This window comes from Hylobates moloch, unplaced genomic scaffold (genome assembly GCF_009828535.3).
Source record: "Hylobates moloch isolate HMO894 unplaced genomic scaffold, HMol_V3 SCAFFOLD_10, whole genome shotgun sequence".
Lineage (NCBI taxonomy): Eukaryota > Metazoa > Chordata > Mammalia > Primates > Hylobatidae > Hylobates > Hylobates moloch.
Window position 1 is genome coordinate 32,228,199 of NW_026652285.1, and position 27,902 is coordinate 32,256,100.

At 49.9% G+C, this 27,902-nt stretch overlaps 3 protein-coding genes across 8 annotated transcripts in view; 1 reads left to right on the forward strand and 2 right to left on the reverse strand.

Moving 5' to 3' along the window:
- Nucleotides 1-11,143, reverse strand: part of TLN1 (talin 1) — a 34,972-nt gene extending 23,829 nt beyond the window's left edge. The window contains exons 1-10 of one of the 2 annotated variants that reach the window (XM_032164101.2): nucleotides 10,898-11,143; nucleotides 4,392-4,554; nucleotides 4,052-4,149; nucleotides 3,658-3,787; nucleotides 3,400-3,552; nucleotides 3,020-3,162; nucleotides 2,780-2,907; nucleotides 1,680-1,740; nucleotides 935-1,039; nucleotides 464-619 (exon numbers count right to left, since the gene is read on the reverse strand). In XM_032164101.2, the coding sequence (XP_032019992.1) occupies nucleotides 464-619; nucleotides 935-1,039; nucleotides 1,680-1,740; nucleotides 2,780-2,907; nucleotides 3,020-3,162; nucleotides 3,400-3,552; nucleotides 3,658-3,787; nucleotides 4,052-4,149; nucleotides 4,392-4,521 (1,104 nt within the window). In that variant the 5' untranslated portion in view covers nucleotides 4,522-4,554; nucleotides 10,898-11,143. Of the gene's footprint in view, nucleotides 1-463; nucleotides 620-934; nucleotides 1,040-1,679; nucleotides 1,741-2,779; nucleotides 2,908-3,019; nucleotides 3,163-3,399; nucleotides 3,553-3,657; nucleotides 3,788-4,051; nucleotides 4,150-4,391; nucleotides 4,555-10,897 lie in introns of those variants that run through there. The other variant, XM_032164102.1, reaches the window with a different exon arrangement.
- Nucleotides 11,144-11,329: 186 nt separating this feature from the next.
- On the forward strand, nucleotides 11,330-15,686 carry CREB3 (cAMP responsive element binding protein 3). The gene is made up of 9 exons (XM_032164115.2): nucleotides 11,330-11,735; nucleotides 11,829-11,976; nucleotides 12,048-12,115; nucleotides 12,230-12,319; nucleotides 13,944-14,050; nucleotides 14,141-14,209; nucleotides 14,873-14,957; nucleotides 15,052-15,136; nucleotides 15,218-15,686. The coding sequence occupies exons 1-9, from the start codon at nucleotides 11,607-11,609 to the stop codon at nucleotides 15,550-15,552; spliced, it is 1,116 nt and encodes a 371-aa protein (XP_032020006.1). The 5' UTR covers nucleotides 11,330-11,606; the 3' UTR covers nucleotides 15,553-15,686.
- Nucleotides 15,687-15,691: 5 nt separating this feature from the next.
- On the reverse strand, nucleotides 15,692-27,846 carry GBA2 (glucosylceramidase beta 2). Of its 5 annotated transcripts, none has more exons than XM_032164108.2 (17): nucleotides 27,479-27,846; nucleotides 23,478-23,569; nucleotides 23,160-23,275; nucleotides 20,526-20,744; nucleotides 19,651-19,890; nucleotides 19,351-19,453; nucleotides 19,034-19,187; nucleotides 18,823-18,948; nucleotides 18,453-18,625; nucleotides 18,141-18,245; nucleotides 17,827-17,934; nucleotides 17,577-17,728; nucleotides 17,351-17,457; nucleotides 17,056-17,198; nucleotides 16,861-16,976; nucleotides 16,573-16,764; nucleotides 15,692-16,273 (listed from the first exon to the last, which is right to left on the reverse strand). In XM_032164108.2, exons 1-17 carry the CDS (start codon nucleotides 27,835-27,837, stop codon nucleotides 15,995-15,997), a joined length of 2,784 nt encoding a protein of 927 aa, XP_032019999.1. In that variant the 5' UTR covers nucleotides 27,838-27,846; the 3' UTR covers nucleotides 15,692-15,994. The 5 variants fall into 5 exon arrangements, with proteins under 5 accessions (XP_032019999.1, XP_032020001.1, XP_032020000.1 ...); XM_032164110.2 differs by having other exon boundaries at nucleotides 19,651-19,885; nucleotides 27,479-27,522; XM_032164109.2 differs by lacking the exon at nucleotides 20,526-20,744.
- Nucleotides 27,847-27,902: the final 56 nt, after the last annotated feature.

Here is a 27,902-nt window from a genome sequence, read left to right on the forward strand (position 1 = left end):
TATTTGGCATTAAATGGCCACACTTTAAGGTTGGCTGTAGTATCTATCCAAAAGGGAAAAAACAGCATTTCCTATAATTTCTATTTCTGTCATTGGGGTACTTTATCAAGTTGGTACCAGTTTTCAATTCATAACCCTATAATATAAAGTCAAAAATTCACTGCATATAGCTGCTGCTGAAACAGGCAGGTTATCACATTTTTCCTTTCACCACCCCCACAAGAATTCCTGTGATCTCAGCTTGCTGATGAGATTTTTGTTCTGCTGATTTTAAAGAACAAGTCCATCACCCGTTTCATTTAAGCCTCACGCTCTCCCAGAGGAAGATTCTCCATCTACTCTAACCTCCTTTTTTTCTGGAGTAATACTCAGTATACTTACCCCAAGAGAGGGAAGAGACCTCTGCAGCTGCCCCTTTCCTGAAACTCCCAAAGCACTTTCTTGTTGGAGTCCCCAGACTCACCAGGGTGAAGCTTTTGGGAGAGGCAGCCCAGCGTTTGATGTTGGTGAGGTTCCACTCCTGGATCACTTCCTTGGTCTTCTCATCCACTCGCATCACACACTCCTTGGTGATGCCCAGAAGCCTGGGCACTAGCTTGTTCTTCCCTTTCATTTTTTCCTATGAGGCAGAGGTTGGTGTTGGTGTTACAGGTCAGAGGTCAAATGAGAGGTGAATGATCAGATCAGCTTGCAGCCATAGGGGATGTTGAGGTGGCCCGGAGGGCTAATAGACAAGCGAAAATGCAGAGTAGGGAGGGAAATGGTGGTGGAGGGCTGATGACAGGCAGGTTTTCATGAGGTCAGAGCAAGGAAGAGAATAGGAATCTTAGGGAATGGTAGGAAATGTGACTGAGGGCAAGGCCAGAGACTTTCAGAGACAGAAAAGGGCAAGAGTAGGAAACAAGGAGGGCAGTGAAAAGGGTCCGTAACCTACCTTCACCAGGAAGAAGGAGACACCGTAAGTCTTGAGAGAACGGGCTAGCTTCACGTAGCGGACCTTGGCCTCAATCTCACTCATCTGCCCACAATTCTTGTGTGCCTGTGCATAAAATGGGGAAGAATTTAGCAAAGAGTTTCATATCACAGCTAAGGAATTAAGGTTGGATGCTAACTCTAACGAGAGAGAATTATGGGGACACTGGAAAGGTTGAGGAGTGCAAGATATGAGAACGAGAGGGTAACAGGATGGAGGCTGATAAGGGCTATGCGGAAGCAATGAGTCAAGGGATACAGTCAAGGAACTTGCAGACATTCTGGAGATATGAACAGAGAGTTCGGAAGTAGAAGGGCAAAGAGAAGGCCTTTTGGGCTGAGTATTCAGAGTGGGGGTAACACCTTATAGTGGACAAAGACTATACTCTTTCACAGTAATTTCAGATTATGCTACCTCATTTGATCCTCCTATCAGTCCTACACAGGGCAAGTACTGTTATCCCAAATTAGAGGTAAGTAAAAGAATACAAGAATATTGAACTGAATTGCACAGCCAAAGCAGGGATGGAGCTGAGACTAAAAGCCCAAGTTGTCTGCTTTCTTGGCAGAGGTGAGGTGGGATAACAGCCTGGTGGGTAAAAGCCAAGTTAGGGGAGACGGGTTGGAGGCAGGGGGCCATTTAGTCAGTAACATTAAGCAGCAAAGCTCCACGGTCATCCCAAATACTTTCCCCTACCCACATTCACCTGGAAGATCTTACGCTCTCCCTTCTGCTTCACATACTCCTTGGGCAGGAAGTCCTTCAGGCTACACCAGAAAAGGGAGGGTCAGCATGTGGTAGACAGCATCAGGGGACATGTGGGCCATGAACTGTGGGCCTGGGGGTATGAGGAAATACCTCGGACAGTGTTATCTTTGGGGAGAAAAAAGACTCTGAGGGAATAGAGTCTAGATTATCTTCTGAAATAGAGGTGACTTAGTGTAAACTCTTTTTTTTTTTTTTTTTTTTTGAGATGGAGTTTCGCTCTTGTTGCCCAGGCTGGAGGGCAATGGCACGATCTCAGCTCACCAGAACCTCTGTCTCCCAGGTTCAAGTGATTCTCCTGCCTCAGCCTCCCAAGTAGCTGGGATTACAGGCATGTGCCACCACGCCTGGCTAATTTTGTATTTTTAGTAGAGATACATGGTTTCTCCATGTTGGTCAGGCTGGTCTCGAACTCCCAACCTCAGGTGATCTGCCCGCCTTGGCCTCCAAAAGTGCTGGGATTACAGGTGTGAGCCACCGAGCCTGGCCAGTATGAATTCTTCATGTGACCTGTGTTTCTCCCTATAGGGAAGGGACTGAGGAAAATTAAGTTAGAGGCTCAGTCCCTGAGGGAAAGTGGGTCTAGAGCACCATTTCAGGGAACCAAGAGGAGAAAGAGCTTTCTAGAAGGATGACCATGCACTTAGGAAGCTGAGAAAGCCACGCCAAACTCTGCATTCCAAGAAACACCAGCAGATGAGGCTTGTGAGACTTTTAACCCATGTTCCCTATAGGGAAAATTTTACCCTGTTTCCCTCTGGCTACTGCAGCAAAATTCTTCAGATAATCTCAAAAAAAAAGTGACATGCTTGCTTCAGAGATGGGGGTAGGGGCAGAGATACTGAACTACATTCATATTCCAGAGGCAGAGAAGAGACAATGGATGACGGGAACTAAAAGGGTAGCTATGTCGGTCAAACCCTGGTACCTCAGAAGAAGAAAAGGGGGGGGGGGGCAGGCTTGGAATGGAGACAGGCCCACTGGGGTCACAATGGCAGGGAGTCCTGGGCCCCGACAGGGTATAGGATGTGGGTCACTCACTCGAGGAAGCCAGCCTTGTGCTTCTGCTCATTGTGGGGCCCAAACTGGATCTGGCATTGGAAGCCAGCAAACTCACAGGCCTTGTCAAAGGAGACAGGGTGGGAGCCATTCAGGATGTCATCTCGTGCCTGGAGAGCACAGGGCAAGGAGGCGAATGTTGTGTGTGGGTGCAGGGACACGCACACTGTGCTTCCGACCCCTCCCTATTCCTGCCCCACCCCAGCCAAGTCCTCTGCATACCTGCACATACAGGAGGTTCAGCTGTACGGGGTCCCGGGAATCCACATTCTGGTCTGAGTAAAAGAACTTCCTCCGCAGCAGCAGTGTCTCATGCTCCTCTACACCCTGCTCCCTCAGTGTCCGGCCATGGTCTAGCCAGTTCACTGGGATACAGACAGTCCCCTCAGTGCCAAGCCCCCACGGCCCCTGTGCTGTCTGGTCTCTGTTTATTTCTCCATTTCCTACCTCCCCTCACTTAAATGTAAGTTCCATGAGTGTAGGACTTCGTTTTCTCACTGATGTATCCCCAGGGTGTAAAACAGTGCCTGGCAGAAGCAGATGCTGAAGCCCCTTCCCACCCTTCCCATTTCAAAAGCCCTCTTTTTTCTAGTTCTGCTTACACTCGTCATCTGTGTGCAATTTCTGCTTCAGTTTCTCCATCTTCTTTTCATCTCGCAGCAATGTCTTGTCCTTTCTTAAGGTCCCTGTCACTTCCTCCTTTTTCTCTTCCATCAGCTCTCGAACCAATGAATATTCATCATGGTTGGTGATGCCTGGGGAAGGAGATGGCTTGTTAGCTTCCCAGGTACTGCATCCATGCCTTTTGAGAGAGTTGAGGCTTTCTGGCCCAGGCTTTCAACTGTACTGGGGCCCCTTACCAATGCGGGCACAGATGGTCATGAGCATGTCAGTGACAGTCTTAGAGTCATCCACCATGATTGTCTTCACAGTTCCATCCAGCATACGGATCTTCAGGGGTCTCTGTTTCTTCCTGTACTCCATAGTGTCCTGTTAGGGCAGGAAGAAGAGACAGGGGCCTAGTCTGAGCTAGGGGTATTATTTCCTCTTTACCCAGCCCGAGGGGAGAGAGTGGAGCACTGGAAGGAAGACTATGGTGGTTCATTCAACAGCAAGGAATTATGACTGTCTGTTAACAGGAAGAAAGCATGGGGAGGGCTAAGAGACAAAAGATGTGGGTGCTGAAAACAAAAGGTGGAACAGGGAGAAGCTGATGGAAGGGGATGTGGTGGTCCTTGATGAAGGGATACTTACCCCATTTCGGAGCATGTAGTAGTCCAGAGCTTTCCCAGCCTCCAGCCATATACCCTTTTTGGGGTCATCATCTGACAGAAAGAGCCCAAAGTCGCTGGCTAAAAGAGAGGATAGATCACTTTAGGCTTATGAAGACCCCAATGTGGCTGAATAGCTTGTACCATGTTGCCCCTGACTATTTCTCCCATGACCTGGGCCTAAAGAACGAGGGAACCATGGAACACAGACCTGAGGGGTGAGTAGTCTTAGGGGACAAAGGGGTCAACTCTCAAGGCCGAGAGACTGGGAACAAGAAGGGACTGAAGACTCCCACTCCAGCCACCTGGGGAGTCAGACTCACGAGGACCAGCCGGGGCCTCTGGGATCCGCTCACGAATGATGCGGCAGGCGTCGTACACCATGGTAGACGGCTCAAACTGCATTGTCTTCACCACATTCCCAATGCTGATCTTCAGTGAAAGTGCAACCATGGTGGCAGCTTCTTTTCTCCAGCCTGGCTATACCTGGCCCATGGCATCAGGGCATTAGAATACACTCTTCTGGTGGGAGAAGAGGCCCCCCAGATGGTGGAGTCCAAGGGAAGAGTGTTTTTGAAAGGGACTCACCAAAGTAGAGAGTAATAAGGTTGTTTTCATTGTATTTGATAATTTTAAAGAGTTAAAAATTATTTACATCAAAAGAATGAGTCCTGATAATTTTTTTTTTTTGAGACAGAGTTTCGCTCTGTTGCCCAGGCTGGAGTACAGTGGCGCGATCTCGGCTCACTGCAAGCTCTACCTCCCGGGTTCACGTCATTCTCCTGCCTCAGCCTCCCGAGTAGCTGGGACTACAGGCGCCCGCTGCCAAGCCTGGCTAATTTTTTGTATTTTTAGTAGAGATGGGGTTTCACTGTGTTAGCCAGGATGGTCTCGATCTCCTGACCTCGTGATCCACCCGCCTCGGCCTCCCAAAGTGCTGGGATTACAGGCGTGCGCCACCACGTCCGGCAGAGTCCTGACAATTTAAGATATCTGAGGGAAAGGAGAAGCCGGTCTGCAAGGTCCAACAGCAGGTCTGAAATGCAGTGCTATCTGAGGACACTGCCCTGCCCCACCACTGGAATTTGTACCTCCCTCCTCTCATCCAAGTATTTCTCTTGCCCCTTGTCCCTGATCACCTTTCTCAGTCCTACTCCTGCCTTGTTTTCATTTTTGCCTGGTTCAGTATTTTTCTCTGTCTCCTGCTGTGTCCTGCTGGCTCTTCCCTGTCTGGGATTTTCAGAGCTCTCTTCTCATCACGTGACCTTCCTTCTCATGGCTTTAGCTGCCTTCTCTGCAAAATGAAGATGCTATAATTCCCTAAGGCTCTTGAAGCCTGCAAACAAACTCTAGCTAGCCTGGCAGGGAGACCAAATACTGGTTGCTCAAGCCATCCAGGGGTCTGCTCTTGCCCCAGCTTTTCTCTAACCTGAGATGCTGGAGGCCTTCTCAAGGAGCCTAGCCCTGTACTGGGCTTCCCAGGCAGTCAAGCTAGAAATGTGATTCTCTAACTCAAACGGATCTATCTCAGAAGTTATCTGGTCAACTCTTGTGTTTTGGAGAAGGGGAAATAGACTCTGGGAGGCCAGGAAACATTTTCAAGACAGGCCAGAGAAAGGACCCAGTCCCTGTAACTCAGTCCTTGCTTGTTCCAAGTCACCAAGTTAAAACTCAGTCCTGCAACTCCTCCTATGCTTTCTCCTCTTCAGCAAGTCTGTCTCAAATTCTGCTCTGTCTCACCCACTTCCCCTGACAGTATTTTCAGTGCAGCTCAGAATACTAGTCCTATCCCACCTTCTTCCACCCTCCTGGCACCCCCTCTCAGCAGGCTAGAGGAGCCACTGAAGGCAGCAGGTGGCGCACAGGCTGCAAGAGGACAAGTCTGCCCGGCTGCTGCTGATGTGCCCCAGCTTGGTACAGGGATTGGGTGCCGCTTAACTAAGAGAATGGGCAAATACAAGCTGCCCATTCCCCTCCTAGCAAACTACAAGCCTCAAGTGGGGAAAAGCAGGGTGAGAGGGGAAGGCTGGAAAGCAGAGATGGCGGTGTTAGGATACAGAAGGCATTTGAAAGCCAGGGAAGTTAAGAAGGGGTAGAGGGTAAAGAAGTTAGGAGAGATGGGATGAGGAGAATTGAAAATCTAAGTAGAAACAAGAGACAGGAGGCAGGTATGAAAAAGGTCTAGATCGGGGTCTGGTACTGAGTGGCAGATAGACCATTTCTGACCTTACAAGCAGTCCAGAGTCTCAAAAGAGAAGAACCACAGCTCTCTGTCTTTCCTGCCAAATAAGAGAGGACCCTCCCAGTCTCCCCAGTTCCAGCTCTCTGCCCCCTCCCCACTCCTGGGGCACTTTGCCCAACCTTATTACTATCGGCTTTTGTGTCCCAGCTGGACAGACCTGGCTATGGGGTTGCTGACCATGAAAGAATGAGGGCTGGGCTGGAGGATCCGAGAAGCTGGAAGAGTCTGTGGAGCCGAGAAGCAGGACTGAAAGGACCCTTCACACTAAGCTGAAACTGCATGTCTCCCTCCATTTCCTCCGGACACTTAGACACCCCCTTCCTCCTCAAGCACGGAAGCCTCTGGTGAGACCCCGATAAGGGAGCTGAGTCATGCCTACCCTTACTCCCCAGCTGGTCCAGAGTGGATATTCACACAGCTACAAGAGGGTGAGTGGACGCGAAGAACTGATCAGTGAATTGGGGGTGGTGGTGGCAAAGAACAAGGCTGCTACAGGTATGAGTAGAAGCTAGTTCATTCCTGCTTTGGCCTGAGAACTTTGCTCCCCTTTCCATGATGTTTTATGGAACAGCAACTCCCCACTGCCGTGTCCCCCTCCCAGGGAACTCCTCCTCCCTCAATACATTCCTGAGATGCATTCCAAAGGAGTTGGGCAATTGGAGGGGGGGAATGGAGGACAGGAGGTCAAATCCCAGCAAGGAATGGAATGTAAGAGTATTGGAGCTAAGAAAGTTGGGGTACTTGGAGAATATAGTCAGAGCAGATACCCACAAGGGGAATTGCAGAAAGATAGGGAGTTACAGAGAGGGACAAAAGGAAAGAGCCTAAGACAGTCAGAATATAAGAGGGATGGGGGAGTAACACTCAGTCTGTTACCAAATTTGGCCTCTGAGTCCGCAACCGCTGGCAGTGGGGGAGGGCTGTGGGTGAGACTGACATATCCGGCCTCAGGCTGCTGGAGGCTCATTTAAAGCTGGACTGGGCAGCTAGCTGAAGGGCTGCATAGAACATCCCCCAGTACAGCCCCTCCATACTCACATGCACACTCATTCTTCCCAAATGCACCCCAGCCTAGGCAGAGCTCTTTCCCACAAAGCTACCTTACTCTCTCTACACACACATTATCTCAACCACACAGCCCCTACACAGATCCTATCACGACTGCGTTATCTTCTCCTAGGGAGCCCATCCTATGCACACGGCTTTTGCACAGATAACCTCCATAACAAGCACACCCGGCACCCAGTGTCTCTCCTCCCATTATGCAGACATTCTCCATCCACCTAGCAAGCATTCCTTGAGGGCCAGCTGTGGGGAAGACCCTGGGCCAAACTTTCAGTGGCTGGGGACCAAGATCAGTAAGACCTAGCCTTTGCATTCAAAGGGCTCCCAGGCCACGAGATGAGTGAATAAACCAAGTACAGAATCACAACAGAGGGCAGGATGTGGTAAGAGCCAAAAGGTGTGTGCTCAGAGAGATCCCTTTAGGTTAGGGAAGGGGAACCAAAAAGTCTCCATGATAGGTATCATTTGAAGTTAGAATTTTAAAAAATAGAGATAATAAAAAATAATAGTGATCTGCCATTTATTGACTCTATGCCACTTGCATTATATACATAATTTCATTTAATCCTTACAGTAGGTGTCATTATTTCCATTATTACAGATCAGAAAACAGACTCAAAGATGTTAAATACTTGTTCAAATACTTCTCCAAATAATAAGTTGTGAAGCCAGGATCCGAACCCAGGTTTGACTGCAAAGCCCAAGCTCTCTCCACTACGCCAGCCAGCTGGAGATGTGTCAGGGGTAGTTTTCACTCCAGGCAGAGAAATAGCATAAGCAAAGATGGAGAAGCAGTAAATCGTGGAGGAGCATTCAGGGAAGTGAGCAGGCAGACTGGTTGAAGCACAGGGTACCTGCAAGGGAGCAGTGGTGGGGAAGTCAGGGTTAGGTTGGAAAGGCAGAGGAAGACTAGAGAGGGGTATGAGGAATTTTACTTATTGGAGGACAAAAGGAGGCCAAGGGAGTCTTTGAGCAGAGAAGAGACATAACCGGAACTGGATTTTAGAAAAATAACTTTGGCAGTTACCTTGGAGATTAGTTAGAAGGACACTGTATTAGTATAAATTAAAGGTAATGAAGCCAGAGTTAGAATGGCATTGAGGAAGATGTCACTCAGAAGTTTGCGGCAGTAGAATTGACGGGACCTGATAACTACTAAGGTAGTCAGGTTAGGGTCCCATAGCTTTCTATCATCAGCAGCCACTTTAGTGGCTGGGGCAGCTTGAGTTTAGGCGAGGAATTGGGAGGAAGGGAAAGGATCAGGTTGGGCAGAGAATGTGAGGATGAGGCTGTGGTTAGGGGATGTGGTTAGGCTGTGGGGAAAAAGGGGATGAGTATATGATTAGTAGCCACTAGGGGCAGATGGGGTTGGGTGAGTGACTGCATCAGGCTGGGAATGGGGAAGACAGGGTGTAGAAAAAGGATGGGAAGACAGGGTGTAGAAAAAGAATGCTGGTGATGATGGTGTTTGGAAAAATACATATACATAAGATACATACATGACCAGTCACTGCATCAGGTTAGGGGAAGGGGAATGATTACATGGATGGTGGTTAAGTCAGGGAATGATGGGGTGAGGTCAGAGGCCAGGTCAGGCTATAGGAGGTTGAGAAGAGATGGGCCTGTGGTCAGTGGCTAAATCAGACTGGGGTAGGGGTGGGAAAGTGAAGGGACATTGGCAATGTCTAAGTAAAGCTGGAGCTGGGATGGGGGATGGGGTATAGCCAGTGGCTGGGTCAGGCTGAGTAGAGGATAGTGCTGTGGTCAGTGGCAGGGTCAGGCTGGGAGTAAAATGTGGGTGTGGTCAGTGGCATGGCTGGGGGTGGGATCAGCAAGACCCAGTTTCCTCTTTGGGTCTCGTTTCCTCTTTTCTGTTGGGGAGTGGGGGAAGGGGATCTACAAACGGTCCAAGAGATTAAAAGAGGCATAGATCTAGTGGGTGGCACACAGCAGGGGCTGGGAGTAGGGTATTCAGCAGATGACCAGGTGGAATGTAGGTACATGACTGGGTGAAAATGGTAGGAGAGTAATTTAAAGTGATGGGAAAGCTCAGGTTATGATGAGGGTAAATTCAGGTAGGACGTGCGGATTAAGGGTTGGTGAGGGAGGTAGAACTGAGGATGGGAACGGATGATGAGCATGGGAGAGTTAAAGGCAAGGGAAGTATTTTGTAAGGGGATAGGCAGGATGGGTGTGAAATGCAGAGTCAGGGATGAGAGCTGGAGAGGAGGGCTTAATACCAAGAGAACAAATGAAGTGGGAGACAGCAGGGCTAAACTTTCAGGGGATTCAGTTATTCCCTTCTCCCATGGCAACAGTGATTCCTTGGTTAGCTTCCCCCATAGTCATCAGCTCCTTCTTCCCTAGGCAGTCCCCAACTTGTGACTCTAGGTCTTGTACATCCTGGGTCCCTATTTCCCACCTATGTTGTCTGTAAACAACATAGTCCAGAATCTCTGTCCCCTAACTGTGGTGGCCACAGCAAGGGCCTTGGGCTTAGAGAATGGAATAAAGAAGCTGGAATCCCAGATGCCTGTAATTCTAGCTAAAGCCAGAATGCTAGCCTGAAATTAGTTTGTTATCTCTCCGGGTGAAGAGAAGCCCCTGTAACTACATAGGAATAAAGGACTTCCCTACAAAAGAAGGGCATTTACCTACTGCCAACCTCTTAAATTTTATCTGCTCAAGGTCAACTATTCTGGCCTCAAACCACAACCCCTGAAGCTGCCCCAAATTCCTAACATTAACTCCACCTCTAATTTGTTTCCTGATTCCCAGTACCGGCGTGGACATTCATCCCTTTCCTAGCGGAGACTCATATCCAATCCCTGATCCCTGAAAGTGATCTAAGTTTTGCCTTTAGCACCAAATCCCCTGATGTCAACCCTAAATGTTGACCCCTAAGCCTAAAGTTCATTTGTAACTTGATTCCTAACTCACGCTTTCACTGTTTATCCTTAATACCGACCATGCCAACATTCTTTAATCCCTCAAACATGCTCTAACCTGATTCCTGTTGTTGACCCTTAACCCGACCCTGAACTCAAATTATGACGTATGATGGCCATCCCAGCAAACAAGATAATGACCTTAATCTAAACCTTACCTATCTAAAACGGACCTGACTCACACTAACTCTTGTTTTAACCCCAGCTTTTAACTCCTATAGCGACCCTTGATTCCTAAACGGACCCCACCTAATCCCCAACTCACTCAAAGCTTTCCTACCCACATGCCCGCTATCAGCTAACACCAAAGCCCGTCCCCGCCATGCGCCCCGCTGCCACCCGACTCCTCACGCTCCCCAAAGCCTATCCCAGACATAGGACTGCTCCCAGGAAAGGCCTGTCTCCGCCAAGACGGCCTACTTCACGCCAAGCTCAAGCCGAGATGCGCTGGACGCTGAACTCTCCAATTAATAGGACCCGAACTGGACATGCAGGAGAGGCAGGGCCCGCCTGCCCCCGGCGCCAGGTCCCACGGCCCCACCCTAAGGCCCCCGCCCGTCCCGGTCTGGCCTACCTGTGCTGCCTGGCTCTGCGCCCCGCCCGCCGGCCCGCCGGCCCGCCGCCCCGCAGCTTCTCGGGTCGCCCTCAGGCTCCGGCCTCGCCCTCCCTTCGACACTCTCGCGGCCACTTCCGTCCTGGGAACGTCCCCCACCCGCGGGCGGCGCCCTGGGCCCGCGCTCTATGGTCGCGTGGGGCAGGCAGGAAGCTGCTCTGGCTCCGTTCTCGATGCTCGGGAGCCGCCAAAGCCCGCAGCCCCTCCCTGGCAGGAAGCGAGGGTGCGGCGCAGTCCGGAGAGGACGCCAGGACGACGCCCGAGTTCCCTTTCAGGCCGGAACTCTTCCTTTTTCTAGCTTGGGGGAGAAGGCGGAGCCGGAGCCCTGGAACCCCCGCCCTCGGGGTGCGAGGCGGCAGCAGGGCCGTCCCCTACATTTGCATAGCCCCTGGGACGTGGCGCTGCACCCAAGCCTCTTCTCAGTTGGAGGGAACTCCAAGTCCCACAGTGCCACGGGGTAGGGTGCGTCACTTTCGCTGCGTTGGAGGCTGAGGAGAATTGAGCCTGGGAGGCAGGTCCGGAGAGGGCTATGAAAAGCCCCTGGCGGGGAAGCCCGGCCGGCCGAAGAGGGACAGTGGATAGGTGCCCGAGGCCTACCGCTGGCCTGGGGCTCGTGTCTGGGCTTCGGACGTTGGGGCCCGGTGGCCCACCCTTTCCTTAGTTGTCCCAAATGGAGCTGGAATTGGATGCTGGTGACCAAGACCTGCTGGGCTTCCTGCTAGAGGAAAGTGGAGATTTGGGGACGGCACCCGATGAGGCCGTGAGGGCCCCACTGGACTGGGAGCTGCCGCTTTCTGAGGTGGGTTGGGGTTCTGACCGGGGAAAGCGTGGGATGTCCATGAGGTCAGGGGATGATGATAGGTCAAGGCCTGTTCATTGGAACCCTGCGCAGGTACCGAGCGACTGGGAAGTAGATGATTTGCTGAGCTCCCTGCTGAGTCCCCCAGCGTCGTTGAACGTTCTCAGCTCCTTCAACCCCTGCCTTGTCCACCATGACCACACCTACTCCCTCCCACGGGAACCTGTCTCTATGGATCTAGGTGAGTCTGAAATAGGTTTGCGGGGAGGACAGGGTTCATGGGCCTGGCTATTCATACTTTCCCTTTTGCAGAGAGTGAGAGCTGTAGAAAAGAGGGGACCCAGATGACTCCACAGCATATGGAGGAGCTGGCAGAGCAGGTACTTGACTTGATTTTCAGGAAGATTACTCTCACATTCCCCAGGTGGGGACAAGATTCCCCATTCCTCTCTGACATCCCCATGCAACTGCCGCCCACTTTCTTGTTACCCTAGGAGATTGCTAGGCTGGTACTGACAGATGAGGAGAAGAGTCTATTGGAGAAGGAGGGGATTACTCTGCCTGAGACACTTCCTCTCACTAAGGTAGGACTTTCATTGGTTGAGCAAAAGCTGAAAAGGGATTAAAAGTCCCAAGTAGGCAAATTCTGTTAACTTTATATCAATAACTTTAAAAAAGGATTGAGGTGAGAAACTTAGTAGATTTATTGCTAATAGGAAGTTGAGGCAGGTACCCAATATGCTAGATGCAAGGGCAGATCCTCGTTTTTGTTGGGCTTATACAAATTTTGGTGTTCTGTTAAAAAAAAAAACAACTCAAAATTATCAGTGCAACATTAGTATTGGGCCTTGGAAAGGATTGTGTAAGTGAAGGGCCTTGACACTTCATTGGCTTCATAGTAATCCACCTCTTACTGAATGGTAGCACTGTTTAGAGAGTTCAACAGGGTTGGACTAAGCAGTACATGAATAAATGTAAAATCCTTAGTTTTCAGTTTTAAGCAATGAGTGGCAACTTCACAAGCAGAGTACTGGGATACTATGATGAAATCAGTGCTCATTAATAGAAAGGTTACAGGAATTTTTTTTTTTTTTTTTTTTTGACAAGGTCTTGCTCTGTTGCCCAGGTTGGAGTGCACTGATGTGATCATGGCTCACTGCAGCCTTAACTTTCTGGGCTTAGGTGATTCTCCCACCTCAGCCTCTCGAGTAGCTGAGACTACAGGTGCACACTACCCTGCCCGGTAATTTTTTTTTTTTTTTTTTTTTGGTATTTTTAGTAGAGATGGGGTTTTGCCTTGTTGCCAGGCTGGTCTCGAACTCCTGGGCTCAAGTGATCTACCCACCTTGGCCTCCCAAAGTGAAGAATTTTAATTTCTTCAAAGTACAAGATGAGTCAGCAGTGTGATGTGGCTACTAGGAAAGTTAATGGGATTTGGAAACTGTAGCGATAGAGTTATTGTCTCTACAAGCCACTAACTATCTTGCTTTCCTTGATACTGGCTAGAGCACATCTTTGACAGATATTAAGAGGATGCAGTCTATTCTGAGAAGATGAGTTAAAAATTCTGTCTTTTTTTTTTTTCTTTATGCTCTGAGGAAATATTAAGTGCCTTAAAATAGCTAAACAGGGTTTATTCTATTTGGCCCCAGAGATACTAGGTAAGTCCAACGGATAGAAATTACAAGGAGGCAGCTGTTGGTTCAGGATAAGGAAGTTTTTGTTTGTGTGGAGACAGGTTCCTGCTTTATTGCCCAGGTTGGAGAATAGTGGCGAGATCATGGCTCGCTACAGCTTCGACCTCTCAGGCTCAAGTGATCCTCCTTCCTCAGTCTCCTGAGTAGCAGGGACCACAGGCATGTGCCACCACACCCGGCTAATTTTTTATTTTTAGTAGAGACAAGGTCTCACTATGTTGCTCAGGCTGGTCTCAAACTCCCGGGCTCAAGCAGTCCTCCTGTCTTAGCTCCCCAAAGTGTTGGGATTACAGGCATGAGCCACGTCACCTGAATACTGCCTGACCAATTTTTTTTTTTTTAATAGTTTAAAATGGTCTGGTCCGTGGAGGCATTCAGAAAGAATCTGAATGCCTGTTGGTCAGGGAAGCTGTAGAAGGGATTTCTGTGTTGGAAAGAGATTGATCTCAGTTGCCTTTCAACTCCTTTTTCTAGAGTTCCTTTAATGATATCCTTTTCCGTTTCCTTTCAGACAGAGGAACAAATTCTGAAACGTGTGCGGAGGAAGATTCGAAATAAAAGATCTGCTCAAGAGAGCCGCAGGAAAAAGAAGGTGTATGTTGGGGGTTTAGAGAGCAGGTATGAAAGGGAGAGGGACTCTGTTGTAGGTATTAGGTTTTTGAAGGGAGGATACAGGCCATATCCCCATATCTTTGTTATTTCCCCCAGGGTCTTGAAATACACAGCCCAGAATATGGAGCTTCAGAACAAAGTACATCTTCTGGAGGAACAGAATTTGTAAGTATGCCTCCAAACCATTCCCTTCCTATGCCCTTCATTTAATGCTTTCTCACTCTTTCCCCTGCCCTACACTTGATTTCTAACTGCGCAGCTGCCTTCACTAGGTCTCTGATTCCAAGAAGCTCCCGGTAGTGGGGAATACATTTACAAGTAACTAAGTTGAGTACCAAGAAAAAGAAAGGGGGTAAAAAAGACTTCATGGGCTTTCATAGTAGTTAGGATTCTGGGGTTGGGTTGGGAAAGCATTCTAGGCAGAGAGAAAGCATCCTAGGCAAGAGGACTAGCCCAGCATAGTCCTCTTGGGCTGGAACTCTAACACATGTGAGCTGGGACAGAAGGTAGAGAACATAGAGAATGCCTGGAGAGGACTATGTGCATAGCTGATCAGACAATGGGGAACTACTGATGATATTTGCAAAGGAGGTTAAGTCCTGGCAGAGTTTTTTTTGTTTTGTTTTGTTTTTGCTTTTTTTGTTGTTGTTTTAATGAGGAGCTTCAGGCATTTTGTCCAGAGAGGAAGAAGTCGTTTGCAAAAATAGAATGAAAAGTAAGAGAGAGGATCCAGTGCAGAGATGGAGGAGGTGGCCTGAACAGGAGTTTCACTGTGTCTCAGAGTGCTAGGCCAGGGGATGCTCACTATTGGCCCCTCTCTTCCTCTAGGTCCCTTCTAGATCAACTGAGGAAACTCCAGGCCATGGTGATTGATATATCAAACAAAACCAGCAGCAGCAGCACCTGCATCTTGGTGAGGATAGTGATGAGGGGAAAAGTCCTTTTCTCAGTTGGTGGGGACAGGGCAATCCAGAGCCCTTCTTCATCTCCTTTTTCCTGTGCTCTAGGTCCTACTAGTCTCCTTCTGCCTCCTCCTTGTACCTGCTATGTACTCCTCTGACACAAGGGGGAGCCTGCCGGCTGAGCATGGAGGTAAGAGACTTAAGGATAGCTCTCAGACACGGGCGAGGGGAGAGGCCTGGGTTGGCCTCTGAAGATTCTTTGTCTCCTCAGTGTTGTCCCGCCAGCTTCGTGCCCTCCCCAGTGAGGACCCTTACCAGCTGAAGCTGCCTGCCCTGCAGTCAGAGGTGCCAAAAGACAGCACACACCAGTGGTTGGACGGCTCAGACTGTGTACTCCAGGCCCCTGGCAACTCTTCCTGCCTGCTGCACTACATGCTTCAGGCTCCCAGTGCAGAGCCTCCCCTGGAGTGGCCATTCCCTGACCTCTTCTCAGAGCCTCTCTGCCGAGGTCCCATCCTCCCCCTGCAGGCAAATCTCACAAGGAAGGGGGGATGGCTTCCTACTGGTAGCCCCTCTGTCATTTTGCAAGACAGATACTCAGGCTAGATATGAGGATACGTGGGGGGTCTCAGCAAGAGCTTGGGGGGCTCCCCATCTGTGTCCAAATAAAAAGCGGTGGGCAAGGGCTGGCCGCAGCTCCTGTGCCCTGTCAGGAGGACTAGGGGCTCAAACACACCACACTTACTGGCTTTCTGGGTCTTTTATTTGTACCCATGTGTCTGTCACGCCATGAATGTACCTGGGGAAATCAACTGACCTCCCTGAACATTCCATGCAGTCAGGGAACAGGTGAGGAAAGAAATAAATAAGTGATTCTAATGCTGCCTAGGTCACCCTCAACCCCCATTTACTGGCACAATTGGGTGGAGAGAAGGGAAGGGGTATGATTGTCCTGATGGCTCAGGGCTGCAGGAGGTTCAGAGGGGAAGGAGGAAAGGCCAGGCTGGAGGCTGGGCTGTTAGCACTTCCCTCCCACAGTTCAGACGGCTCACTCTGGGTTCAGGTTTGCCATGGCTTCCTTTGGTCCAAACATAGGCCCTGTCCTTAGTCCTGTGCCCTGTTTGACTTTTGGCCAGGAGGCCTTTTTGTGCTGCTGCTGTTGCAGGGCTAGCTGCATGGCCCAGATGCTCAGTGGCCGCATGTAGGCCAGTGAGCGGAAGACTCGCTGCTGGCAGTATGCCTCTGGGGTCTGGAAGGCCAGACCCAGGCGCTCCCACACGGTACGGTAGCAGCCTTCAGCTGTCTGGAAGCCCTCCCAAGTCAGGCCCTGTTGGGAGAGATGACAGTCATACATACTAACTTGGCACCCTCTGAATAGCCATTTCCACTGATAGATGGAGGCAGTAGAGTCTTTGCCTTCAAGGAGCTCCCAGCAAGTGGAGGAGATAACTATGACCCACAGACAGAAGCCTGAAGGCAGGAGCTGGAATGCATACCAGGGAAAAACGGGAGGCTTTATAGACGGATAAGATGGCATTGGGTTATGCCTTGAAGAAATTTGGTGGTTGAGGAAGTTTTCTGGGCCAGGATACAGATGATGGAGAGATGGGAAAGGGAGTACATTACCTCTTGAATCATGGTAGCTGCCAGCCCGTAGACCACACCCACCCAGACTTCATCAGACTGCACACTGGATTTATCAGGGACACCATGGGGCTGCATCCCATTCACAGCCCCCATGGCCCCTCCTGCAAAGGCCTGGACGTTCAGCTCAAAGATAGTTTGGAGAGCACGGACCACGTGTGGGGTAGGAAACACCTGGAGGGGCAAGGGCAGGAACGTGGTCTCATATACTTACTTCCCACCTCCAGGGAAAACCCAGTTTTCTCTCTGGCTCCTCCTCCTCTCTCTCACCTCAGTGTCTCCTTCTCCTAGGCCACAGGCCTTCAGGAACCACTGTCCAGCACACTGGTCAGACATAACACTACGAGACTGAGGCCGAGAGCTGCTGTCATAGTTGTAATAGCGGCCTGGAGTCGAGGAAGAGAAAAATAAGGCTCTTGGTGTCCTCTCAGCTGCATTAAGACTACTTAGGCTCCCGGAACTCACCATTCCACAGCAGTCTCTCATAGGCTTCTTGGCCCCGGCTGAGGATGGAAGAAAACTTATCCTGGATGTCCTGTGCCCCACACAGAGCAGCCATCTGGACCATCACAGCCACAGCTGCCAGCCACAGCCCTCCACAGTAAGCACTGATCAGGGACATGGGTTTGGGGGTCAGACTGGCAGCTCCAGCTGCTCCCATGCAGTGTAATAGACAATGAGTCATTTTTTTCTTGAGCCCTACAATCCCTTGGTGCCCAGTTTCCCACCTCAGGCCTCCTGGAAACCCCTACCCGCTAACCTGGGGCCTGTGGTCACCCATCCATCATAGGTCTGGTCTGCATAGCCTCCATTTTCAATGAGTCCATCATGGTCCTTGTCAAACTTCATTTCAGACTCCATCACAGCCTAGAGAGGGACCAAGATGTTGAAGACCTAGGTACTGAAGAAAGGCAACAACCAGCTAGGCTTTTCCCAGACACCAACCATACCCCTGGCACACTGGCCACTGCATGTGCATCCCTTACTAGACACACAGGCCACATGTCCTTCAGGAAGTTTTGATCACCCGTCAGGTAATAGTCCCGATAAACCTGCAGCACAAACTTCAGGTTCAGGTCCTTCCAGTCAGCAGTATCATGGATTAAATATGCATTGACGCGGAGCCATGGTTCATCATCTGTGGGAGAGGAGGGGACTTGGGTCACTTGCATTGGTGGATAGGGTAGAGGGTGCAAAAGTTGAGGGAGGGAAGCTGACCTTGGGGTGGACTTTTACCTGGGTCCCCAATATCATGGGGGATGACGTTCCTCCTTTTCACAGGTGCCATCACCCCACTCATCAGGTACCGTCGCCGTGTCAGGTCCTCCCTGAGAGTGGCCAGAGCTGGGGGAGCAGACACAGAAGGGAGGCAGGGAATGGGCATGCCTGAGGAGGGGCACACAGCTATGTGTGTGACCACAGTGGGGAACCAGTAAGCAGCATGCAGATACATATGAAGGGAAGGGAAAGAAGAGACAATCTGAGGGACCACAGAAGTTCGGGGGTATGGGGAGCCAAGAGGGCAGAAGCGGCACAAAAGGGATCCTCACCCATGTCATACTGTAGGCTGAGCTCAAGTTTGGGCCAGAGCATGATGAGGGCAAAGGAAGCATAAAAGTGGACATCATATGTGTTGTACATGCGGTACTCCTGGCCTGGAGGAATGAATGAGACACACTGTTGCCAGAATTCCTGCTTCCCCTTCAAACCCCTCTGTAGCTTGTCCTCTAGATTTAGAGGTGGGGCACTTCACTAGTCCACACCCATCACCCCCTAACCCTAACAAATACCCTGGGGTAGGCAAATCCATCATCCTGACTTGGGGATGGCCTGCCATATCCCAGCCCACCAGCATCCTGTACCCTCAAGGTAGCCAAATCGACCGTAGTCCCGTAGGGTGGGGCGGAGGTGACACATGTTTCTGCCCAGCTCCTCTGGTAGGGAGTCCTCAAGAACTTCCAGCCATACTGTGCCTCCATCAGCCAGGAAGTATAGTTCATTGAACAGCGCAGACTTGTACCAGGCAGGCAGTGATCTGGGAAGCGAGGAGGAGGAAATGGTTTAAGGAACATGCACCTCCCAGGATGGAAAGGATCTGGCGGCTCAGCAGAGTGGGATCATCAAATGAGTCCCAGTGCAAGTCTACTGACTTTGGTGGGTGGAGAGTAAATCGAGGAGTCCCATTCGGAGTGAGTGCCCAGGAGAAAGGTAAGAGATGGGCCCCACTGGCACCTGTCATCCAATACTGGGCTCTGCCAAGCTGAGATCCTCTCTTCCCACTCTGGGTATTGGCACAGTGCATAGTGGCTGAGGGTAGGTGCTGCATCTCCATCCTGGCCAAAGAACCTTGTATACCGCCTGGGGTGGGAAGGGGAAGGATGAACACAAGCCCCAGGTCAGAGCTCCAGCGCTTTGGATCCTTACACTTTCTTGGTCCCCTCACCTGTAGTGGACTTGGCCTTTAGCTCCAAACATGATCCTGGGCATGTCCCAAGCCAGTGAAAACTCCAGGCGGCACTGGCCTCGAGGTTGCAACTTGCTGGAAACACACACAGCTCCAGCAATGCCTACACCTTTCTGCGTAGGGGTGCTTTGGCCTGAGAGAAGCACAAGAGAATTCAGGACAGGAGCCCCTTCAGCCCCACGGATAGGGATCCCTAACATGGAAACAAGGCCTACTTATTACCAGGCCTCCCACCCCTGGTGCCAAGACAGGGACAACCTTTCTTCCCACCATCTCCCAGTCAGACCCCCCATCACCAGTGGGAGAGTCCAGCTGTCCATCCTGAAGTAGATCCTGCCACACCTGCTGCCCCGTGCTGTCAGGGTCAAAGGCTGTGATGTGGGTTACCGTGGTATCTGCCTGTGAAGGGGCCAGGGACTGTGAGGGCAGGCTCCATGAGTACACTGGGTCCCGGCTAGCTCCCCAGCTCCTCTTACTTACTCTTTAACCTCCCAGGCCCAGGGGCTTACAGGAGTATGATGAGGGTGGATGAAGAGACCATGCTGGGGTGGAGGTGGGGTTCAGGGGCTAAGGTATAGGGCAGGCTCTTTCCTTACCGTGACTCGTGCAGCCACAGCCATCGTGTAGGGGTTTGGAAGGGTTGGATGATGCAGCAGCAGCCCCTGGACAGTTTCCCCGCCACGCTCCAGACAGAAGGGCTCATTCCACAAACCCCCTGGGGCATCATCTCCACCCCCCAGTCCATTCCGCATGGAGAACATGATGGACACATCTAGAGCTTCGTCCCCTTCATTTTCCACGTCCCACACAAAGACTCCTACAGGCAGGCTGCTGTCCTGGGGGCAGAAGATTAGACTCAGATGGTCCCAGTAGAGCCCCTCCTGACCCCACTCTCCTAGGATCAGTCCTGGGCACACAGAAGACCTGACTCAAATACTCCCCAGTGTACTCTTTTGTCCACTTGCATCTCCCTGTATTCCCAGGCAAACGGCCTACCAGGGAACATATAAGACCAGAACCAGTTGGGCGGTGGTTCTGGGAAGCCAGTGTGATGTTCATGGCTCCAACCTCCCTTTCAATGGGCATGCAGTTTCTTCTTTTTTTTTTTTTTTTTGAGATGGAGTCTCGCTCTGTCGTCCAGGCTGGAGTGTGGTGGGGCGATCTCGGCTCACTGCAAGCTCCGCCTCCCGGGTTCACACCATTCTCCTGCCTCAGCCTCCCGAGTAGGTGGGATTACAGGCGCCTGCCACCACGCCCAGCTAATTTTTTTTTGTATTTTTAGTAGAGATGGGGTTTCACATGTTAGCCAGGATGGTCTTGATCTCCTGACCTCGTGATCCGCCTGCCTTGGCCTCCCAAAGTGTTGGGATTACAGGCGTGAGCTACCGTGCCCAGCAGGCCATGCAGTTTGTAGCAGAGGCAGGTCCTGGGGAAGGGAGGGCAATGGAAGATACAGACGTGGGGGCCTCACCTGGTAATCATGGGGCAAGATGGGTGTGATCTGACGGCAGGTGAGGGTGACATTCTGGCCAGGAAGCTGATAGACAGTCCAGGCTCGGGGATAGAGGGCGTGGTAGAAAGCAAAGTACCCACACAGGCCCCAGTTCCAGCTGCGGAGGACACTTGGGCGCTCCAGGGACAGGACTTGCTGGTACACAGTCTGCCCTTCCCGACGCAGGCACACTGTGAACTTAAGAGGGCAGATAGGCTGGAACGGGGTAACCCACAGGCACCAAAAACTAAGTCTTCCTTCTCCTCAAATCAGCTCCTCCCCTTTCAGAGCCTGCAACTGTTACCACTGCACCATCAGCTTCAAGTCATCCCCCAGGCTTAGTGAATCACCAAGTCCTGCTACCTCCCAGTCCATCTATCTCCCAAGCTTTCTCTCCCTTCTCCACTACGGTGGTGTTAGCACCTCATTTAAGCCCAAACAATCTCCTGCTTTTTCTGTGGCCCTTTTCATCTGGGTAGCAGAGTGATCTTTCTCACAGGCAAATGAAGATAGGTCAGTCCTTGGTTAGGATGTTTCAGTGACTCCCCATGGCCCTCAGGCTAAAGTCTCAACTCTTGCCTGGCTTTCAAGGCCCTTCTTGAGCTGGCCTCTCCCTGCCCATCAGACTCATCACCTGTTCAAGCACCTATAGTCTGTTCATATAAAAACACTCACTGTTCCTTGAGCACACTACATTCCCTCCTCCATGCCTGTGCTCATGCTTGTTCGCTATCTGGTGAAACCTCTCATCCTTCAAAGCCTAGGTCAAAAGCCATCTCTTCCTTCTCCTCTACTTCTTCCAGCAGTGTGTCATTACGTGTGCCCCCCTCCCCCTCTATTCTAGCATTTGGTGTATTATGTTATAATGTATTGACTGACCATTCTGTGTCCCTGACTGCTCTATGGATTCTTCTGAGGGTAGGGACATTTTCTAATTCACTGATGCACCCCTCTTCAGAGTTGGCATGTATGTGGAGGGAATAAGCGAAATCTGCAGCGCTGTCCCTTTTTCCGCAGTATACTATCCACCCCTCTCCTTTTAGCACTGATGTGGTCTCACAGTCTCCATTTCCCCTAAGTCTTATTTTCTCAAAAAAAAGTTTTAGCTCTTGGAGGGTAGGAGCTATGAGGGATTAATATCCCTTTCTCTGGTTCAAACTATGCCAAATATTGTTATTGTATACAGTCGGCTCTCCGTATCTGTGAGTTCCACATCAGCGGATTCAACCAACCAAATCTAAAATATGCGGAAAAAAAGTTGCGTCTGTACCGAATATGTACACACTTTATTTATTGTATGGTACGACAAGGGTTTATGTGACAATGTGTGAGGTATTATAAGTAATCTACAGATGATTTAAAGTATATAGGAGGATGTGCAATGGTTATTTGCAAATACTATAAGCCATTTCAAATCAAAGACTTGAGCCTCCTCGGATAGCGGGTCCTGGGCCCAACCCCCCATGGATACTGAGGGACAACTGTATAAAATAATTTTTCATTTTGTTGGAATGGTACATAATGGTTAAGACCACAAGCTCTTCACCACAGAAAGAAATGGTTCTGAATCCCAACCTTTCCATTTACCAACCTTGTGACCTTGCGCATGTTACTAAACCTCTCTGGATCTTAGTGTCCTCATCTGCAAAATGAGCATAATAGTGGTACTTCCCTTGTAGGATTGTTTTTAATATTAAACAGTATACAAAGAGCCTAGCACAGTGTCTAGCACATGTTAAGCATGCAATAATTACTTTAATTGTAGAGTCACAATTCCGGAAGCCATTCCCCTCAGGATACCTAAGGGATGAGGTAGAGAGGGATCTTGGGACATGGGCAGGGCTGGTAAACGTGAACCAGGAAGGGCATTGCCAGTAATTGGACTAAAGATTTGCTAGTCATTTTTCCTTTGAAGATGAGGCTGAATGCTGAAGCCAGGAAAGAGGAACTTCCTAGACGACTCTAAAGGGGCGGTCAACTAGAGAGATATGATGAAAGGTAGGCCACATACTTCTGGCAATTTAAGGCCCAGATGTGATGCAGGAGCAAAAGGAAAAAAGTGAAGCTTCAGAAGAGGGAAGAAGGCTGGAGATCTAAGCCTAGGAGAGAAGGAGCTTTTTAGACCCTAAGCCAGAGAGACCTCCAGGGGAGTGATCAGCAGAGGAGCTGAACTTTGGTGAAGGTTCCTCAATCAGGGTGAGGAACCTTGTACTACATGTCTTTTTTTCCCATGAGTTTATAGACTTTGGGTTTTCTTTTCCCTTCCAGTCCTACCAGATGTTCTTTCAGCCAGGTTAAGTGATTTGGGAATTCTCTGCATTCTCTGTGGTTGGAGGCTGCCTCAGCTAGTTGGGTTGGGACGGTGAGGTAGACAGGAGGCATTTACTAGAGAAATGCCAGGTCTGTTTACTCTTTCAAGGAATGTGTGCTTGTGTGTGTCTTATTCCTACAGTATATCCTAGCTCAGGGCTGGGCACACAGGAAGCATCCTGAGAGTACTTATTAGATTGAATCTTATTCACATTTAACTGCTACCTCCTACACTAGCCAAGAGGTCCTTCCTTCTTGGCCTGGGGAGGTATTGTCCTGGCCTCTCCACCTCCTGGCTCTTACTTGGTCAGCGATGACTGTCCGGTGCTGATACATTCCAGGGTTAAGCTGCCAACGACAGAACTGGCCTCTCCAGCCACGGGTAATAGTGCCTCCCCCGATGCCACCCAAAGGACAACCTAGAGAAATCAGGATGGTTAGTGGGGTACTGGAAGAGGAAAATAAGCCCATTTCTAACTTTCTAGACTATAAAGCCTGGTTCCTCTGAAAACCTAGGGGATGGAACAGTGCAATTTGCATAAGCTGGAAGTCTCTGCCTAACTGTGGTAGACCTGGAGGCTAGGCCTTCTCTGAGCAGAGCAGAGATGGGGTGGGGCTCACCATAAATCTGTCTTAGGGGTACAGAATTGATCATGTCGATGAAAGGTGTCTTCTTTTCCACCTGGGTCTTCCGGTACCACCACTGCAGGTACCTGAGGAGCAAGAGGCAATGTGAGTGGAAGGGGGCAGGTGGGCAGTTGTTCACAGGCTGAGTCACCTGCCTCTCTCTGTGACCTCCCATTAAATGTCCCAAGGACATCTGCTTTCATACCTCTCTTCCTCTTGATTTCTATACAGTTCAAGGTCCCTTCATCTTCCCAGTCACTTCAGCTGAAGTGAAGGAGTGGCTTTGTTTCTCTCCTTTGTTCTCCTCAGAAGGGGCTTTCTGATCTCTCCTTACCTCTCTAGCACCACCACCACTGCTTTACTTCCAACATCAGGAGCTTCTGTCTGAGGTGCTGAAAGGACCATTTATGGTTTCCTGGCCCACAGCCTCCACCCCCAATCCCCTACCTCCAAAACAGGCATAGGCTGCTGGGAATAACTTTCTTATTTTTATTTTTATTATTTATTATTATTTTTTTGCGACAGAGTTTCGTTCTTTGCTGTCCAGGCTGGAGTGCAGTGGCTCGGTCTTGGCTCACTGCAAACTCCACCTCCCGAGTTCAAGAAATTCTTCTGCCTCAGCCTCCCAAGTAGCTAGGATTACAGGTGCCCACTACCATGCCTGGCACTTTTTTTTGTATTTTTAGTAGAGATGGGGTTTCACCACGTTAGCCAGGCTGGTCTTGAACTCCTGACCCCAGGTGATCCGCCCGCCTCGGCCTCCCAAAGTGCTGGGATTAGAGGCGTGAGCTACCGCTTCTGGCCTTTCTTTTTAAATGATCATTTTTCTTTCTAATTATGAAAGGTGAAAGGGGGAAAAAATCATCTCACCTATAGACAATCAGTGTTTATATTTATTTCTGGACGTTTCCTCTCAAGCCTTTTTTTTTTTTTTTTTTTGAGACGGAGTCTCGCTCTGTCGCCCAGGCTGGAGTGCAGTGGCACAATCTCGGCTCACTGCAAGCTCCGCCTCCCGGGTTCACGCCATTCTCCTGCCTCAGCCTCTCCAAGTAGCTGGGACTACAGGCGCCCGCCACCACGCCGGGCTAATTTTTTGTATTTTTAGTAGAGATGGGGTTTCACCGTGGTCTCGATCTCCTGACCTCGTGATCCGCCTGCCTCAGCCTCCCAAAGTGCTGGGATTACAAGCGTGAGCCACCGTGCCTGGCCGCCTTTTTTTTTTTTTAATTCAGCATTTAAACTGTGAAGCTTTCTGATTTTGCTCAAAAAATCCCAACATTTTCCTAGGCTTGCTACAGCCCTATATCCAAGAGGCAAATGATTGAGGCTGTTTTCAATAGGCAAACGATTCTGTTTTCAAGGCTCTGACATCTGTCCCAGCCTATCTTCTAATCTTATTTCCTACAAATTCTCATTCCAGATGGGTCCTCACTAAGTAGCCCCTGCCCTGCCAGACTCTTTCCCATTTCCACTCTCCTGCCTACCTAACCACATTATGCCTACTGTTCAGTCACACCACTTCTAACCAAATAATTGGGTAAGTAACCCCTAAGTCCCAGTTTCCTCATCTACAAAATGGGGATACCACCTGCTCTAGCTATCTAATGAAATGGTTGAAAGATCAAATGACATAATAGATAAGAAAGCCATAAAGTACAGGTATGATTATTACTCATAGATACAAACTGTTCTCTCAATTCCTAATCAGACAATGCCTTGTTAGTTCAATGTTCCTCATGTGAGGCTGACATATTTTTAAGTCCCTTGGGGAAAGGGACAATGACAAAGACTAGCTGAATATTACCCTCAGGTCCAAGCACAGGGCAGGACATATGGTCTGCAGTCAATGCATATTTGCCAATTTTACAAATGAATGAACATACAAATGATGGGGCACAAGACAGATAACAGACAGACTGGAGCAGAGGAGGAGAAATGTGATTAAAGAATAGGGACAGTGGCCAGGCGCAGTGGCTCACACCTGTAATCCCAGCACTTTGGGAGGCCGAGGTGGGCGGATCACCTGAGGTCAGGAGTTCAAGACCAGCCTGGCCAATGTGATGAAACCCCGTCTCTACTAAAAATGCAAAAATATTAGCCAGCTGTGGTGGCGGGCACCTGTAATCCCAGCTACTCAGGAGGCTGAGGCAGGAGAATCGCTTGAACCCAGGAGACGGAGGTTGCACTGAGCTGAGATCGCGCCATTGTACTCCAGCCTGGGTGACAAGAGCAAGACTGTCTCAAAAAAAATAAATAAATAAAATAAAAAGGGACAGCACATTCTAGGGGTGGAAAGAAGAGGGAAGACAAAGGATGGGATGACAGGAAGGCAGAGAATCCTCTCTGCCAGCTTAGAGAAAACTGGACTTTGAAACTAGAGGCCAGAAAGGACTGGTAGAGGGAGGGTGCGGCCGAGGATTAGGGCAACCAGGGAGAGTTAACTGCAATCTATGAGGATAGAACAAAGGACTATCTGGCATGGAACAAGCACTCAATAAATATTTATTGAATGAGTGGACTCTGGCTGGAAGGGAGAACAATTGAAATTGAGTTCTTACCAAGGTAAGGCCCAGAGAATTCTGTCTTGCTGGAGCTCCTGGTCAGAGTGCCCCTAGTTCAGCTCTGTCTTAGGAGCTCTCTCACTCTCTTAATATGGTAGCTGGCCATTCCTGACCTATTTGGCCTTCTCCACAATTTCAAACTCAACTCAAGAGTTGTCACTTAGAATTCTTGTCTCATCTGTGCTTTCTCCTCATAGGAACTCATCCTATTCCAAAAGCCCTGTATCAGTACCCCCCACTCTATCCTGGAATGGGGAGCCAGGGTCCAGGGGGTTGAGCACAGCTTCAGGCCTCTATGACTCAGTTCATATTTAAGGGCTAAAAGGCTAGGATGCCCATCATTTCTTATCTCATTGTTCCTACCACATGCAACTCAGTGTACTTCTCTATGTACACTAGATCCTATTTTGACCCAAAAGCTTTTGGGGTCAAACTTGGACTGAACTGATTCCAGAAGCAGCCTGGAGGGATGATTCTTCTCTGCTACAGGCTACCCACAGGCACCAACAAAGCCAGATGTGCAGGCAGCATCAGGCCCTTCCCCCTCCCCAGGGCTAGGGTTAGGTAACTGACCTCCCCATCACAGCCCCACAGCACTGACTGGGGAAATGAAGGGTCTCCTACTCTAGAAGCTGTAAGGGCAGGGTTTCCCAAGCTTTTTGCCTCCCTCCACAGTTCTGTGTATATTGTGTAGACTGAGTCAGGATGACCTCAGGGTAATGCTTTCTGTCCTCACACCCACCTGTTCTGTTAATGGGTCTGGCTTCTCATCACTAGTCTTTGAACTCAGTGGGGATCTAGACGGGTTCTAAGTCTATGGCAGTGCCTCTCTGATAAATGACTTTTAATATCAAGAGCTCTCTATGCCAGAACAGAATGACAGCACCTTCTCATCACTTCAGAGGTGAGGGCAGGGAGGCTCTTCCTACCTACTCCCTGGAGCTAAAGCTTGAGGAAAGAAGCAGTAGTGTTGGGACTCTAACAGTGTGTCTAATGAGGTACAGAGAATGCCCCAGCTGCTTGTGGGAAATAAGGGGTTGAGACCCCCCACCCCCAAATAAAACAACATTGTGTTAGTGTCACAGCAGCCAGATTATCCTTTCCTATCTTGCCACAAAGTATAGCTAATCCCAAAGGGAAGTCATTGGAAACCAGTATGTGAGAAGGAGCCTGAATGGGAAAGGCTGATTGCATGACCAAATGTTCCTACCCTTTCCTTCTGAAAAGACAAAACACTGGGAGGGAAGGGTGTTGCAAAGAGATCTGACCTGGTCTCACGGTCCAAGACCACAGGCCTAAAATATGCCACGGACAGGGGCCGCTTCACTCAGACAAGAAGCCCAACTGCTTTCTCGCCCTTTCCCACCTCTGCTAGAAGTTTTGAGCTGGAACAAAATGAATCCAAAGGCATTCTAGGCAATGGGGTCTACTCACCTCAAGCCCATGCCTATATGCTTTATCATGTTGCTTAGGGAGACGTTGTTAGCTTGAAAGGGTTTCCTCTTCTCTGTAAACTCATGAGCCAGACAGATGCGCCAGCCAAAGGGAGGCACCTGGTAGCCCATAGCTTTACCCTCATAGGAAGCCATCAGCTGCCCAGAGTCCTCCGGATTGCAGCAGCCCGTCTCTTTTTGGGGTCGGCTGTCTTCGGGACTCTTGCAGTCTGTAACCTGCACATCCTTGGTGCCGCCAGTCTCTTCAGGGCAATAAACTTGTGGATCCTCTTTGGCACAGCTTATCTGCTCCGAGGCTGGGACGCCGGTTCCCATGTTCCCTGGATCCTGGGTCCCCATGACCTCGATGGCCCCAAGTCCCGAGCCCTCGGATACTAAGTATCTCGCCAGCCTATTCCAGATGC